This window comes from Platichthys flesus, chromosome 18 (assembly GCF_949316205.1).
Source record: "Platichthys flesus chromosome 18, fPlaFle2.1, whole genome shotgun sequence".
Classification (NCBI taxonomy): Eukaryota; Metazoa; Chordata; class Actinopteri; order Pleuronectiformes; family Pleuronectidae; genus Platichthys; species Platichthys flesus.
In genome coordinates, this window is record NC_084962.1 from 8,563,081 (window position 1) to 8,579,924 (window position 16,844).

The 16,844-nt window shown below is 42.5% G+C and overlaps 1 protein-coding gene across 3 annotated transcripts in view; it reads left to right on the forward strand.

The window, feature by feature from the left end:
- The window catches only part of LOC133973333 (1-phosphatidylinositol 4,5-bisphosphate phosphodiesterase beta-4-like), a 64,464-nt gene that overhangs the window by 31,716 nt on the left and 15,904 nt on the right, over nt 1-16,844 (forward strand). For all 3 annotated transcript variants that reach the window (XM_062411107.1, XM_062411109.1, XM_062411108.1), the window contains exons 5-20: nt 5,301-5,381; nt 6,348-6,407; nt 8,381-8,524; nt 12,089-12,168; nt 12,293-12,346; nt 12,461-12,542; nt 12,637-12,737; nt 13,170-13,227; nt 14,148-14,256; nt 15,094-15,304; nt 15,396-15,489; nt 15,682-15,761; nt 15,890-15,974; nt 16,077-16,167; nt 16,261-16,356; nt 16,674-16,807. In XM_062411107.1, the coding sequence (XP_062267091.1) occupies nt 5,301-5,381; nt 6,348-6,407; nt 8,381-8,524; nt 12,089-12,168; nt 12,293-12,346; nt 12,461-12,542; nt 12,637-12,737; nt 13,170-13,227; nt 14,148-14,256; nt 15,094-15,304; nt 15,396-15,489; nt 15,682-15,761; nt 15,890-15,974; nt 16,077-16,167; nt 16,261-16,356; nt 16,674-16,807 (1,560 nt within the window). The remainder of the gene's footprint in view (nt 1-5,300; nt 5,382-6,347; nt 6,408-8,380; nt 8,525-12,088; nt 12,169-12,292; nt 12,347-12,460; nt 12,543-12,636; nt 12,738-13,169; nt 13,228-14,147; nt 14,257-15,093; nt 15,305-15,395; nt 15,490-15,681; nt 15,762-15,889; nt 15,975-16,076; nt 16,168-16,260; nt 16,357-16,673; nt 16,808-16,844) is intronic.

Genomic DNA, 16,844 nt, shown 5'->3' on the forward strand with positions numbered 1-16,844 from the left:
AACACGTGAATGCTTGGCCAGTGTTATGAGCTGCATGAGTTTGCCATGGCATTGTTGATACTGACCTAGGTTATTAGTCCTACTATCATTCTTCACTTTAATGACCACCCCCGGGCCAGTCATTAGTGTGCACACACACACACACACACACACTAACACACACACACAAGCACACACGGACGGAGTCTCCTTTATAACCTGTCATCGACGCACTATAGGCCGGCTACATTCATCAGCCTCATTAAGATGCCTCGCCATGGCGACTGCATGTCTGCTACACATCCACTGAGCTTTTTTTGATCATCACACTGTTAAGATTGTCTGTGTGAGTGCGTCGTCCTTGTTTTTACAAAGACCATTCATCACAATAAAAATATAGATACATAAAACCATACATAAAAAATCTAAGCTACAAATTATAAGGGGAACATATCAGATTTTTTAAACATTGAATCATTGCTCGTCAATCTGTTCCGTACCAATACAATTAAAATCTATTTAGACAAATCTGTATCATTAACAGCAAATATCTGCTCTAAGTCCGTATGTATATATGACCCCATCTATATCCTCCTGTCTTTTTGCCCACGTTTCCTCTGACTAACTTAATCAGGACACTGAGTGAGGAGATGAGCCGGGCAAGCTAAAGTGTGTCACACACGCACGCTCGCACACACATGTGTACGTACACAAACGCTTGCGCGCATCAGGAAATCCCCTCATTGCTCCCTGTTTATACTGGCATCATCGAGGGGAGGTGCATCCCTCTCAGGCAGAGAAGGAAACTTGAAATGCCGGTGGCCAAAAACATCGGCATCAATTCCTCAGCGATGTCGAAGTGAGCCGTGAAACTGGGCCAGCATGCTTCTGAAGTGAGTCCTCTGTGTGCTGCTGCTGTGAAGCGAGCCAGGCTTGGACGGGACAGGGTCAGGACTGCTATAAAGCCTGCCAATCCTCTCCGCTGCGAGACTATCACCCTTTTGAGTTTTGTAGGAAATTGGTGATTGCAATCAAACAAATCTAAATACAAGTTTTTGTGTTTTCTTTGCTACTTTATCATAATTATTGTGTGTGCCAACACTTTCCCACAGTTCTAAAGTAAAACAGGTCCCTCCCTGACATCTACCTTGCAAGTGCACATTTGCTACATCCTGAGCTTAGCACAGCATAAGATGAATCTGATTGGTTTCAAGAAATAAATAAGGCCAAGAGTTGTTCCTCCTCGATAGTAGAAAGTTAGTTGTTGCAACACAAATAATCACAATACAACAAAATAGAGAAACATGATGCACGTAGGATGTAACCAGGGAACACAAAAACTGATGAACTGACTCTGACATGTTGGGTGTTGGAAAATTAGCTAAAATGTAAGAACCATTCAGCATTGTCACGTTTCTTCTGGCCTCAAAAACACATTACTTTGTCGTCTAGCACTCACAGCACATTGCTGCACTTGTTTGTGCTTTGACTATTTTTAGCATGTTTGTGTATTTGGTTTTGTTGTGTGTATTTACATTGGATGTGTTGTCAGATTGAATTTTCATTTGCCTGTGTCTGGTCTATTTGTATATGTGTTCTCAGTTGTGGTGTTGAGCTCTCAGAGCCATAATTCTCCCACACAAATGCTGTGGGCGAATCCGTAGGAGACTATAGAACTGTCCTGTCTGATAATAAGGTCAAACTGTGCCAGTCACTTTAAAGGTTAAAATTAATGATGGCAGCCTGTCTCAACCCTCACACAGTGTACCTCTGGGTCCTAAAAAGTCTAAGAAAGTCTAGTTTAGTCCCAAAAAACAAATAAATACATACAAATATTACATTTTAATTTGTTTGTTAATTTGTAGGTCTAAGTATGTTAATATGGATGTAATGCTACTTCCTATATGGTTTAAAATCAGTTAGTTTTGTTGGTAGCATGCACAGTTTGTAATATTTCAACGTATTGTAGTTCTTTCTAAACAATACAAATATTAGCACGCTGTTATAAAACTACAAACATGACCAACATGGAACTAATAACTGAGTCTACAAATACCTTGATCAGAATTCATCTCCAAAAAGTCTATAGAATACCTACTGTCAATACCTGTAGGTTGAGAGACAACAGGGTCCTTCAAGTGGTATTAGGCCACTTCACCTTCTCCTCAATTTCAGGCAAGTGTTAGTTATTCTGGGTCTCTGATATTCCTTCATATCTGTCGCACTTTACATTGGTATTAAATTTCATTCCTAATGGTTTTAAAAAGTCAGTAAACAGATATTATCCTTTCATTAGCGGAATAGTAGCAGGAATAATTTTGTTTACTAAAACTAATGTTTTACATGATTATTAAGTCTTTTTAGAGGCTTACTCGAACTATTGTCTGTGGAAGGGATCATTTTGAAGCTCATAATAACGTATCTTTGTCCAAAATAACTCCCTTTTTGGTTAAGTGAGTGAGTAAGTGTCGCTCCGTTGCTTGGCAAATACGAAGCCTGCAGGGGACATCTGAGTCAATTGAAATGACATTCGCCAAGAGTCCACCCACCCACAAACAAAGACATGCTCTCACACACACACACACACAACCACACTCACACACACACCGGAAAATATGCTAAACACCATGGATGGATTTTTTTCCACAAAACCTTCTTCACTGACTGAAACCCCACTGAGTGACAGATGGTAGAGACAGGCAGTACGCATGTTTGTTAGCTTGTGCGCGCGTGTCTGTGTGTATGTGTGTGTGTGGCTGCATAGTTTGTTTAGCTTGATTTCTGTACAGTTCTGTGGGAGAGGCCTCACATGTTCTTTACCTTTGCAGTATTGTAGCAGTGAAAGTGTGATATTTGATTTTCCTCTTTGATTAGTCAGTTGGCAGTGAGGTCAGAGGTCAAACGGATTCTCAATGATAAGTTGTGCTAAGAGCCTGAGGGCTTTGTGTGTGTGTCCTACTAGTAATCAAGCCACATCGATTAAGATCTTGCTGATGTTTGGCTTCCATGGAAACTGAAGAGCCACCTATTGACAGGTGATGATGTCAGAGAAAATCATGTCACAAATGTTAAAACTAGGAAAGAAAACAATTCTAATATTTTTACTTCTTTCTATTTAACTTCAAGAAAACTTCATATTATATATTATTGTAAATCCTACATAGGCTGTATTAATTATCTGTTTCAATATTTGTTTGCTGATTTAGATCCTCCATGAATTAGATGTGTTTACAGTGTAGATAGCTTTATTTCTTTACTGTCATGAAAAGGACAAAGTTAATACCTTGAAATGAACTGTGAAGTAACATAATCCTTTAATACATGAAGTGTGCTCCTTTCATATTATCATTACTTACATTGTGGGAGTACAACAAATGTAGCATATTGATGAACATACAAAATAAAAACATTTATTAAGATTAAAGACAAATGGCTGAAAGAAACAATAATGTAACTGGATACTCAACATGGTGACCTTGCATTTTTTCACTGTGAATAGTCATTCACTGTTAAGCTCCAGTATATCAGAGCCACAAATAGTTCCTGTTTTTCATCAGATAACCAATGGCTTCATGTTGTCGAGGTCATGTGTGTGTGTCCTGAGTACATCTCCTTGATTGTCATTCATATCAATGTAAACAAAGGACTTGTTGTGCCTTTTAGTAACATTGCTTAGCTCCCTTTGGTTATATTTAGTACTTTCGTTAGTATGATGAACCATTAGTCTGTTTTTTTGTTTGCTGTTCCTTTTCCAAGATGGAGGCAACAGAAGAGGACGAACAGAGAGCACACATCCACACACACACTGAATTACACTTCCCGGGCACTTAGCAAAGAATGTACACATGTCGCAAAGAAGCTGGACCATAACCAGGGGTCTTAATGTGTCTGTCCACTTCCACAGGGAGACGGCTGGGTCCTGAGTGAATTGTTCCTCTGCGTTTGGAAGGACTGAGTGTTCCCATAAACCTTTTAGCTTTATAAGAACAAGCCGTCTGATGGTGTAACAGTAGCCTGCTGTATGTTCTTAACAGTCGGGGCTCATTTGGGACCGTCTCTTTCATACTCTGCTTCACAAAGTGCAACTGAACCCTCTGTCATACTTATTTCAGATGAAAGAGAGTCAAGCTTTTAGCTGCACTTAATGCCAGCCTCACTGTTTCCTAACTGGATTTAGGGATTGCTCTATTGGTTTTCGTGGTGGTTTTGGATGACATGGTAGCGCAGTATGGAGAGCAGCCACATAACAGCTCAGCTTAGGCCTGTTCTCAGCAGTGTATCTTATGGCAGCAGCAGCCTGAAAGATTAAAATGTGTGTGTGTGTCACACACTGTTCCCTATTGCTAATATTAGAGTAAGAGTGACCAAGCAGCCATCTCCTATTTTCTATGTTTCTCACTCTCTATGTTTTATTATTCTTAGATGTGTGATTGTAGCTGGATAAACACACACAGCCGTGTCATGTCTCCCTGACTCCCGAGGACATTATATTGACTCAAATTGATTTCCTGGAGACTTAATCTAACCTCAACTATGATTACTATTTGCCTAACCTTAATTTAATCTTAAACCTAAATACCTGAAGCTAACCTTACCCTTATCCAAACCTGAAACTAACCTAATCTTAACATATCTGTCATTATCTCTTATGTGGACAAGTGTCCATAGTGTGACCTTGTAAACAGATTCCTGACCCCACAACATGAGTTATACCTGGACACATACACACAATTGACACAATCATTTATCAGTGCAATCTCAGCTGATTGAGTTTAGTGTAAAATGTTTGGGCTAGACAGGCGGGCTGATGTTTGGAGATGAGTTGAACCAAATCGGTGGTCGCTCCATGTTAAACATTCCAGCTGGTGGACACAGAGCGTACGCCTGTGCAGCTGCGTCACAGTCACTGTACCAGCTCACTTCTGGATCCTCTAGACAGACAATCTGCTCAGGGTTGTCCCTTGTCTCTAATGCACAGCCCTGTGTTCCAGGCAGAGGATGTTGGCATTTAACTGGTTCCTGGCAGTCACATTTATCTCACTTTGTGTTTGCCTTAGCAGCAGGTTTCATCTGCTCCGCACGCAAACTCGTGTGTGTACACACTAAATGTGTTGTGCGTACTTTGGTAGCGAGTCCTTGTGTGTCCTCAGGCAGACAGGTGCATCGTGGAAATGAATTTGTGTTACATGTGTTAGTCTGGTTGCATAAGCCCTGTGTGTGTGTGTGTGTGTGAGAAAAAGGTTTGCTGTTTAATGTCATTAAATGTCAAAAGCCTATGATGCAGCCCCTTGTTTCATAAAAATCTTCTTTTCCCTCTGCAGGACCCCTACTTCTTTGAGCCCAGTTGTCAGATGAGGGTGGACGAGTATGGCTTTTTCATCACCTGGAAGAGCGAGGGAAAGGTATCACCTCCACGTCCTGACATTTTGTGTGTTCTCTTGTCTCTAGGGAGGCCTCGCGAAGGGAAAGCTTTTGGTCCAAAATACAGAATACAGAAAATATAGCATCTAAAAGTCAAAGGGAAGAGGTGTAGAAAAGCAAAGTGCACATGATCAAACACCAACACTTATATGTCACTGAGAAACTGGTGTCATTCTGTCGATGCACTTCATTTGCAATTTTACTTCAGGTTAGAGGTTAAGTGGCATTTTTAACATTTATCTAACAAAGGGTTTGAGACAAGACCAGTTCTTTTAAGAAGTTACATTTTGTCTTTTAATCCTCAACCCCCTCCAATGAAGATCAACTTTTTAACCTTGGCTTTTTTATTTGATAAATGACACATCATGACTGATAAGCAGTCAATGCCATTGGCCAACTATGTTAATGTCGAAACTTCATGATGTGGGAAACATCATGGTTGAGATAGTGTTTTCATACTAGCTCTAATCTTAAAATAATTTCATATTATGAAATAATTTTTCATAACAAGTAAAATTATTTCCATATTCATTGATCTGCAAATACTAAATTAAACAAAGATGTAGAGTTGCATAGAAGCCATTTCAAGGTCGTGAAGAATTGTTTTTTATTAAGACTGTACAGACATGGCTCCATCAGCACAAGCCAATCAAACTTGTATATTGAACCTTTAATTGTCATTACTGCTTTAACCACTACACAAAATAGACACGATCATAAGTAAATATGTACACATCTAAGTCATATTGACCAACAAGAATTACTTAGAGATAGATGCTGAGAAGTTGTGGTGCAGAAGTAATAGCAGAAATAATCACAAATCCCACTGTAATCCATCTGCTTTGTTTTTGTAATATTCTCCTCCTCCCTCTCTCCCCTCTTACCTGCTGTCATCCCTCCTTTTTCCACTGCCCCTCGTTCTCTCCATCTGTGTTTCTCTCCTGCAGGAAGGCCAGGTGCTCGAGTGTTCGCTCATCAACAGTATCCGAGTCGGTGCCGTCCCGAAGGTGAGACCTCAGGAAATAAACAGTTTCCATCGCTTCTGCCTCCAAAACAGAAATGCTGTCCCCCCCCCCATTCAGAGCATTCAGTCTCTTGCTCCCGCGCCGTCAGGCCTGGTGGAATCTAGGGAGACCCAAACGTCAATGGTGGAATTTATGCTTTAATTAGCCAAGGCTTCAGCAGTGTGATGCATAAATCGACAGACTGATCTGGGACTCTCCGCCGACTCCTCGCTGCCAAGCTTCGCCATCAAATATCACTTTCACCCGGGGCACTCAAGGAACATAAACATGAAATATTTAACTCATCCATATGTATCCAACCCTGGCTCGGTTTAGCCGCAGGTTGTATCTGAAACTTTTTTCTTTTTTTTTCTTTTTTTTCTCGCCGCTCGGGTTTGTGCTTTTGACCCAGAGAGGAGTAATGAAAAAATGTGCTTCCAGCCCTAGTATGATGGGCTGTCAGAGAATCAGTGGGTTAAGGAGTTCACACTATTGGATCAAATGCTCACAGCCACAAGACGTTTTGTCTCTGTCAGAAATACTTTTCCTCAGGTAACAGGGAACTGGACCTGAAAACCCAAAGAGTACAAACTGCATTATTCTTCTTCTCAGTGCTGTTAGAACCCAGTCAGTCCTTTTATGAAGCTGATTCTGAGTCGCTCACACTCACACACACGGTGTGTTTACCTACCTGTTTTTTCTGTATATTAAATATAGATTTTTCCCGTTTTGCCTCGACAGTGACACATTATATCATAGGTATCATGGGGAGCAGATGAATAATGAGAGCTGTTACAGGAAAATACCCCTGTGGACACCTGCTTGTAATTAGAATGCAAACCTGCGACGCCTCGATAAGTCAGAGGGCTGACGGAAGACACTGGAGTGTGCTGTGTACACAACCTGTCAGTGTATGTACTGTTGACTGCAGGAGGGGTCTGTTTGTTTGTGGCTCTGTGTAGACGTGTGTACGTACATGTGTAAGGACACGTATACAGATACTGGGGCCTGACAGCAGCTCGTCCTGTTTGATCGAATGCTCTGCGCCGCTCTGTGAGAAGCGTCCGTTCGCGGGGCTCCTCCTCCTCCTCCTCCTCGGAGGCTAACGCGGTTACACCAGCTCAGGCAGCAGTTTCACATAATCCAATGAGCAAGAGAAAGATGAATGGCTTCGGATAATTGCTGGCTGGGGTTTTAAAAGCACCCAAGCCTGTTGCCTGTTAATTAAATTGTATAACCAAAATACGTTACTGTCTGCAGGGTGACGATAGCGGCAGGCTGAAACCTAATTGAAAAGATGAGAGGGAGGAATCGTGCTGTGTTTTTGATGGTGTGAGTGTTGTCATGGATTTTCTATTTCAGACGGGGCCGTGGTGAGAAGTACAGATTCTGAGGAGGATAATCCGGGGAAATCCAACGCTTTAAATGTCTGAAATGTCATGTCTTTAACAGGCATTAGCAATTAGCACAGGTTGTTGTGATTCCAATGATTTTCTAAATGTAAAACATCTTGTGCAGCGCTCAGCTCTTTTCTCTGCCTGAGGTGAAGCGACTCAGCTGAACACCTCAATAACCTAAATGAGTTTTTGAAGCTGAGATTTGTTTTTAGTTGAGTTATCTAATTTGTTCGATGATGATGATGATGTGCATTATATCAGTCTATAGCTGACATGGAGCTTCACGTGTCCTGAGCAACACACAAACTTTTTTATCTGGTGGCGTCGCCCCACAGCCGCAATTCACTTTTCTACATCTTTCTCCCTAAGCTTCCCTCCCTTTGTGCTTTCTTGTCAGTGATTGTTTTACTGCAGTTATATCCGAATGCCCTCTGAGATCTTATTAAATTTTCCCTCTGCTGACTCTTAAAGTTATGGATTATTTGACAATCTGAAAAACATGCCCCAACCACAGCTTGACGAAATCCGTCTTCCTCCTGAAACTGAATTACCCTTTTCCCTCTTCTCCTACTTTCTCAGGACCCGAAGATCTTGACGTCTTTCGAGGCCATTGGAAAGACGGAGGCCGACTTGGAGGGTTGCATCATCTGCATCTGCAGCGGCACAGACCTGGTCAACCTGAACTTCATGTTCATGGTGGCAGAGAGCCCAGACACAGCCAGGGTAAAGACATGCATCCTCCACATCTCCACAGCTTATTGCCCAGGCCATGTGATTAATGAACTAATGTATATTTACTCACTCACTCACTCATTATATTTAAGCTGCATTCAGACATGAGCTCTTTCCTTTCACATATGAAGAACGCAGCAGGTGGTTGTCCGGGTCAGATGTGTTCACACCAACAGGAAATGGCAGAAACATTCAGCAGGGGATGGCATCTTGAGTATGAAGGAGGCAGGACGGGATGCATAATTACTGAGGAAATCTCCTTTATTGTTAACAGCTCAGCCAAATCTTTTTCATCCTGAGACATATTCATTCTTCCAGAGTCGCATCCGTTACGTGGCTGTGTTTCCTGCTGTATTCTCACATTGGCTGGTTTCGGACAATTCCGTAGGAGGCTGGCAGGAGAGTTTCTGGAAACTGTCCAGAGCAACTGACTCACACATTTGAGTTCTCAAATTAAAACGCCTTTGGAAAATGTCTGGAGTTCAATGCGTGTCTGGAAGCAGCTTTAGTCGTACGTCCCAGACGGTTGGAAAACAAAGCCACTGTGTCATACCCCCCGAAACCATTCAACATTTCCACAGTATGGAATTCAGAGGTTTAGAGAACACCCTGACCCGGCACAAATTTAATTGGAAACAAAGGCAAATTGGTAGGTGAATGGTTTATATGGCGACTCCCACGTAAGGCAGAACTGACTTTGGATAAATAGACACTTTTAGAATGACTCATCTTTTCCTCTCACTCCATCTCTCTCCTCGCTCCCCTGCTTTGGCTGTTACTTTCTGATCTTTTTTGTCTCTCCTGAACTGTCCCCTCGCCCTCTTTTATTTCTCTCTTCTTTCCCTCGTCTTCTACCCACTCATCAAGGAAAAAGCTCTGGGAGAAATCAGGCTGATTAAGTACAGAAACCACTTTCTCACTCGTCTCCTCCTTTCTGTTTTTGGCTCAGACAGATGGATAACACCCATTCCCCTGACACTCTCTCTCTCTTTCACCTAGTCATCCAACATCTCTCTCTCTTATTCTTTCGCTCTAATCAGCTGACATCAGTGTTGCAGATCCCCACTCGCAAACTGAGACACTGATAACACACAGGAGATGGTTTAGACTGCACTTCGGTTTTCTGGACCTGAATTGATTTACAGAAACCTGTCGATGTGACCTCTGACAGAATTAGTACACAAAGCTGTATAAACAAACACCAGACGTGAAAGACAGCGAATCGTTGTGAGTGTCAAATCACCAACATAGTTGTGTCTGTGTTTATGTTGCAAATATTTGATGATATAAAAAACTAAATTATGCAGAATAAAAAAGGCAAAGAAGTTGATTATTTTCATATATTTTTCAAATATATTATTTTTATATCTTTTATTGAAAAATAAATATGTGTTTTGTTAATATGGATATGATTTATCTCGCTAGAAACTCGGCTAAAAGCCCATAGCAACCATTACACCGAAAATATAGACAAGTCAGAAACCAACTAAGTCACAAAAACAAAACCTATATTGGTCGGTCTTTATACTAAGATAATTCAAGTTGGGTGTTTTTTACAGCTCTGTTATTCTACATTTTCAATCTTATCAACAAACAGAAATAGAAGAAATAGAAATGGATAACAGTCCTCGGTGGTCTAACCTTGTGTCTGTCTCTAAAGCCCTTTAAAGACATTAGTCTTTTAATATGAGTCACAAATAAAAAATCCTCATTTTCTGAAAGGGTTTCCTCAAAAAGCTGAGCACTATAACTCTTATAGAACAGTACTCGTGTGTACAGGACTATTTTTAGCTGCACGTTTATATCCCTTTGGTGCACTGGGGTGTGTTTATGGCAGCTTGACAGTGTTTAGGGGCCTGACTCCAAATAAGCTGCAGTGCCCACGTTTATTGTAACTGTGGAAAATGGCTCCCAGTCCAATAGTGTGACCCATTGATTGATTTAATGTTATTTTTGTTGTTTTCGAGAATAAAAAGACCCGAACAATATATCCACCCTTTCACTGGCTGCAAAGGTTAGAGACTCAGCTTCAAGGCAAAGGAAATTTTGGAGGAAAAACCCGTAAAAGTCATCTGCCCTATCTTCTATTTGTGATAAATCCACTGTGGCCCAAAGACCTGGCGATCACTGAAAGACTCTAAGCCAAAACAAGAAAAAGCACTTTAACAAGTTTGGGTCAGCGCACTTTTTCTCAACCTCAGGGTCGTCTACCATCAGATGGATGGAGGGAGAGATGGATAGAGAGATAAATGACATACAAAGAGTTTCTGATGAATATATAGGCGATGCACAGAGTCCTTCTGCACTTGCTGCTGGTTCACGTCCAAAACCTTTGCTGCATGTCTTCCTCGCCCTCTCTCCCTGTCCACGTCAACTCCAGCCTATCAAAGCATCTGTTCTTAATCTGTTGTTTTCAGTGCTTGGTGCTGATGGAAACGAGACTACGTGCAAGAGAACTTGCTAACATAGCAGACACTGTGGGGGAGAGAGAGCGCCTCAGTTGTCAGTGCATTGGTGACATCAAACAGGATGCAATGGGGGGGCATAAATCTAACTTTGGTATAACTGAAAGTCCAGAAAATATTCATGTCTCCAGGGATTAAAAGAAACCAGTTTGAAACCAGTTTGAAACAGGCTGCTGGGAGCCAGCACAGCTCTGTGGATCACCACAGTGTTTGTGTTGATGCAGTTTCCAGGAGAGGGTGTTTTTGTGGTGATGGGTGTTACAAATGATGTTTACACTCCGGAGAGCTCAGTGCCACAGGGCTGCCAGAGATATGGGGGGGCCTGGCACACACTCACGGGCACAGAGATCCAGGTACACGCCCTCATCCCCCACAGTTTAAAACACATTAATTCCTGCTATTTCTGTCCCCTTCCCCTGCTCTCTCTCTCACACACACTCAAGCACACACACACACACAGACGGCCCTAAGTATCAGACCCCAGGAAATGACAGTTATTTAAATCAGCAGACACACACTCACACCAATGCTTACACACGGCTTCATGGACACCACATACCCACACAGCCTCCCGACTGCTGCACGTGCCTATGTTATCTCTGCGTTTATAATGACGCCATCAATAACTTGTTCAGAGGAGAGTCGGAGCACAAAAGACGGAGAATGTGAAGCAGTGACGGGAAACCAGAAGGGTCAAAAACATCAGTGTTTGTGTGGATGCAGTCAGGAGGGTTTTCCATGAGAATGCTACGCGGCCTTCTCTAGCTATTTGTTTACTGTCACTGCGTGTGGCCCTGAAACGGCTCACTGTGTTTTTTCACCGCGTGTGTGTACTTCCACGTGTGTGTATGTACCTGTACCCAGTGGATCTGTCAAAACACACGCCTTTGTGTGTGAATAAAAGGGCAATTAGTTTGCTTTTGTTTATTTCCCCAAAGACAGACCTCTAAACACATACACACCTCTTGATGCCCTCTCAGCTGCTGCGTATATATCTGGGCTTCTGCTGGTTAGTGTGTGTTAGATAAGTGTGTGCGTGTGTATGTGTGTGTGTGTGTGTCCTAAATACTTTTGCTTGTTTGTTTTGCAGAAGTGGATCGAGGGTTTGAGGTCTGTGATTCACAACTTTAAGGCCAACAACGTCTGTCCAATGACCTGCCTCAAGAAACAGTAAGTGCCTCCTGCTGCCCACTTTCCCCACGTCTTTATTTAGCCTCACTCTGCGTTGGTGAAAGTGTGATAAACAGTGTTGAGTTCAGTTTGTCTGTAAATCCAAGTTCCTCCTCTCCTCTAGTTGGATGAGAATGTGCTTCTCGACCAACGTGAATGGGAAGATTCCTGTGAGAGGGTAAGAGAACATTGTGGCAGATTAGTTTAAACAATATCAATTGATGTAATTGTAGTATAACTCATTATATTCAGCTCTTTGAACTCAAACCTATTCCCTGCTCGTCTTTCCTAGCATTACACGCACATTCGCATCAGGGAAGACGGAGAAAGGGATTTTCCAGGCTCTGAAGGACCTGGGCCTTCCCAGTGGAAAGGTCAGCAACCCTGATGGCCCACTGTAATGATCAGATGGATCTATACTGTATGTGTCAGTGAAAAGCTAACAGCCGTCTCATTTCCCTTCCCCAGAACGATGAGATTGAACCAGTAGATTTCACTTATGACATTTTCTACGCGCTCACACAGAAGATCTGCCCTCGCACCGACATCGAAGATCTCTTCAAGAAAATGTGAGTCTCCCTTGATAACCTGCCTGCATGCTTTTAATAATGACTGATTGTTACACCTGAAATATAATAAATCTTCCAAAATAACCAAGTGACAGTGCTGCCCTTGCATTGCCCGGCACCCATGTGACCATGTGGCTGAACAGAACAATGATAACCACTGTTCAAGTGTGAGAAAGTGCATCTTGTTGGAAATAATCAGGAGAGCTGTTTCTGCGGCCGCTGCACTAACTACGTCTGGACAGCCTAACCTGCTTCCACGGCTCCACCTAATGACAGCCGTTAGAACCGAGCCGGGATTAACATGTTGTGACTAAAAGTGTAACATTGAAGACTGACCCTCTTTCTCATTTTAACTGACTGTGTGAATGACTTGTCTTTTTAAAGAAGCATAACATTTTGTTTTTTTTCTTCTTCTAATTAATTCCTTTGCAGCAATGGGAACAAAACTGATTATTTAACTGTAGAACAGTTAGTCAGCTTTCTGAATGAAGTAAGCTCTTTATCATTCATTAACGTCTGTGTGTGTGTGGTTTGCCTGCGCCCCTCTCTGCGACTCCCCTGCTTCACCCCCCCGCCCCCTCCCCTGCTCTCGGTGGAAGTTGCCCTCCAGCTCGGACTGGACGTCAGCCGGCCCTCATTTGAACTCCGTTAATGGGATGTGGGACAACATTTTTTCACTTCCAGTGAGCCCTGCGAGGGCAACTTCAACCCGCTGCCCTCTCCTGCACGCCGCCCCCCCCCCCCCCCCATCTTCCATCGCCGCCGCGGCTTGCCTAGCCTGTGTCTGATTGGTGTTGCCATGGCAACGGAAGGGTAGAGGTTTCCATCCTGTTGCTTCCCGCTCGGCTCGTCTTGCTTCCCGCTGTCTGTCTGTGGCGCATGGCCGTGCTGTCTGTGGCTGAATACCTGCTTAGTGGCTTCGCTGTGCAGTCCCGTGTGTGCCGCTTCATGACCAGTCATGTTGCTCACGCTCCGGTGCCGCCAGTAGACCCTCAGCTTTGGTTAGATGAACTCCCACCTGGCTAACACTGTGGGCCGCTGAATTTATTTTTCCTAATGCTGATGTGTTGCTTCTATAGAGCTGACATGAACCCCTCCATGTTTGACTCCCTCCCTTGTAAACCAACCACTGCACCTGTCAGTTTGGCTCAGCTCCCTGTGAATATCTCACATTGAAGTTTTGTTTGTTACGTCTTGTCTAACCCAAAAGTAGCTTTCTGTATGTCACATTTAGTAAACTATTAAAAACAATTATATTCGTCTAAATAAGGAGGAACGCTGTAAGCACTTTGTCCCATGTTACATTAAACTGACCCCTGTTCTGTGTCAGTGTCTGAAATTCAGTTAGTGTTTGGAAATAACTGTCAGTGTGGATGACTGTCTGTGTGTGGTGTGTGTGCTGCTCTGCAGAACCAGCGCGACCCCCGGTTAAATGAGATTCTGTTCCCGTTCTACGACCATAAGCGAGCCATGCAGATCATTGACAAATACGAGCGAGATGACGACCTGAAGAAGAAAGGTAAAAGGCTGGAGGGAGGGAAACAGAAGGCAGGTGGATAGAGAAGGCTTTGCTGCCACCTGCCTGTGTGACTTTGACATTGCAGTATGTCGCACCAATTAATGGACATAATTCTCTGCTGTAATATTTAGTTGATGCAGTAAAATGCATCTTTGTCATTCAGCTCATTTCTTATTCACACAGCAGCAGGTGTTTCTAAATCAACTCCACGTACCTTTGACACAGAGCAGCTGATTTTCTGTGGCAGGAAACTTCGACAGCATTTCTTTTCATTACAATCTGTTAACATGCAAATGTGAAGATTCGACCAGACTCCTGGGTTTTACATGTGTAATCCAAGGGCCTGTTAGAGACAGTTTAAGTCTGAGATGAGTTTCTCCATCTCTTCCTGCAGAGAATGATGAAGCTAGATCATGTTTTATTTCGTCATTCATAGAGTTCACAATAAGTGCATCAGAGCACATCTACATGCAGAAGTCAGAGTTGGATGATACAATACAAATATATTATGTGAATAGTTGTGCTGATTGTTCAGTTCTTTTTATTATATTACTTGTATTGTAGATTATTTCTGAGCAAGCACGATAATGTGGCTGGAAAAAGATTCTTCTTCAAACATGATCTTTATACTGTGACATTTTTAAATTGCCATTAACAATGATATATAAAAGTACAACTATAGTCATTAAATACAATTGAGCAAGTTTTAGTTTAACCACTGCCACGGTGAAAAATATATCCAACTGTTTCCTTTTATAAGGAGTCTCTAACAACTGCATCATCTAGCTGAGTATTCTCACATGAAACAGAGACGACCTCTTGTCCTCTCTTTTCCAGGTCAGATGTCCAGTGACGGCTTCTGTCGGTACCTGATGTCAGATGAAAACGCTCCAGTTTTCTTGGACAAGCTGGAGTTGTATCAGGAGATGGACCACTCGCTGGCCCATTACTTTATCAGCTCCTCCCACAACACCTACCTGACGGGCCGACAGTTTGGAGGGAAGTCCTCCGTGGAGATGTATCGCCAGGTTCTCCTGTCAGGATGCAGGTAGATGGTGGAGAAACACACAGCCCCTTGGATAAGTGAGGGTTGTATGTAACGATGCATGTTCATTGGTTGGTGCTCTTCATGATGTCAGGTGTGTAGAGCTGGACTGCTGGGATGGGAAAGGAGAGGACCAGGAGCCAATCATCACTCATGGAAAGGCCATGTGCACAGATATCTTGTTTAAGGTGAACACAGCCCCTCAACCACACACACACACACACACACACGCACCACAGGACAGGACCTGCTGAGCCATTTCCTGCAACATCTTCAAGAGTTTTTCTATGTGTGCCTGCCCCCTAGTGTTGAAAGAATGGTTGTGCGTTAATCATGGCTTCTTCCTTCCTAATGCTTTTCTTTTTTCTCTCTTCCAACAGGATGTTATCCAAGCGATCAAAGATACGGCATTTGTCACTTCGGATTACCCAGTTATTTTGTCCTTTGAAAATCATTGCTGGTAAATGTACAATTCAGTCATAAGCAAGTGGTACTGTATGATTTTGCTTGTATGATTATTTGCAATAGTGCTTGATACATTATACAGAACATGGACACAATTAATTATGTGTGTGTGTGTGTGATCAGTAAACCACAGCAGTACAAGATGGCCAAATATTGTGATGAGATCTTTGGCGACTTCCTTCTCAAACTGCCTCTGGATAATTTTCCGGTGAATACGCTCATTTCGATAAATAGTAATTTTATGACGATAGATTATTTAAGGATGATGAGGATGACATATTTAAATAGATGTCTGTGTTCTCTTTGACAGATTGAATCTGGGCGCCCCTTGCCCTCTCCGAACGACCTCAAACGTAAAATCCTCATCAAAAACAAGCGCTTGAAACCTGAAGTGGAACAGAGTGCGTACACAAGTCGTCTCAGGGAATAATTGGATCAGTTCATGACCTGCATGTCATCTTGTTTTGTAACATGTGTGTTCATTTGGACTACAGAGCAGCTGGAGGCCTTCAAGAAACACATGGAGGCCGGTGAGACCAACACCCCAGCCATCATCATGGGAGAGGAGAATGAAGAAGAAACAGAGAACGGTCAGTTGTTTTAAACACTACGTAGCATAGTGTGTGGCGGAGTGGCTCACACAGCTGTAGTAGTATAGTGTAGAAGAGGAAGTGATTGATACATTAAGAGAATCACAATAATTGGCAAACACTATTTAAATATCTTAATTCGATTTTATATACATTCTGCAAATATTGTTGTCAAATAAAACATTTCAAAAAGCTTCATCAATACACCACAATACACTGCACTGTAAAGTAGTGTTTAGTATCACGACTGAATGCATCACGTAATGGAGATATAATTGGAGAGATGTGCTCTAATATAAATGTTTATTTGTGTGCAGGAGAAAAAGATGCTGAGGAGAAAGATTTGAATTTGAATTCGGAGGCAACGAGTGAGAAAGTAGCAAACAGTGTCCCCCAGGGTAACGCTGTCAGCACGAAGAAACCACGGGAACTCAGCAACAGTATCAAGAAGGTGGGTCGGCGCTTTGATTTACTGACATCACCTTGGT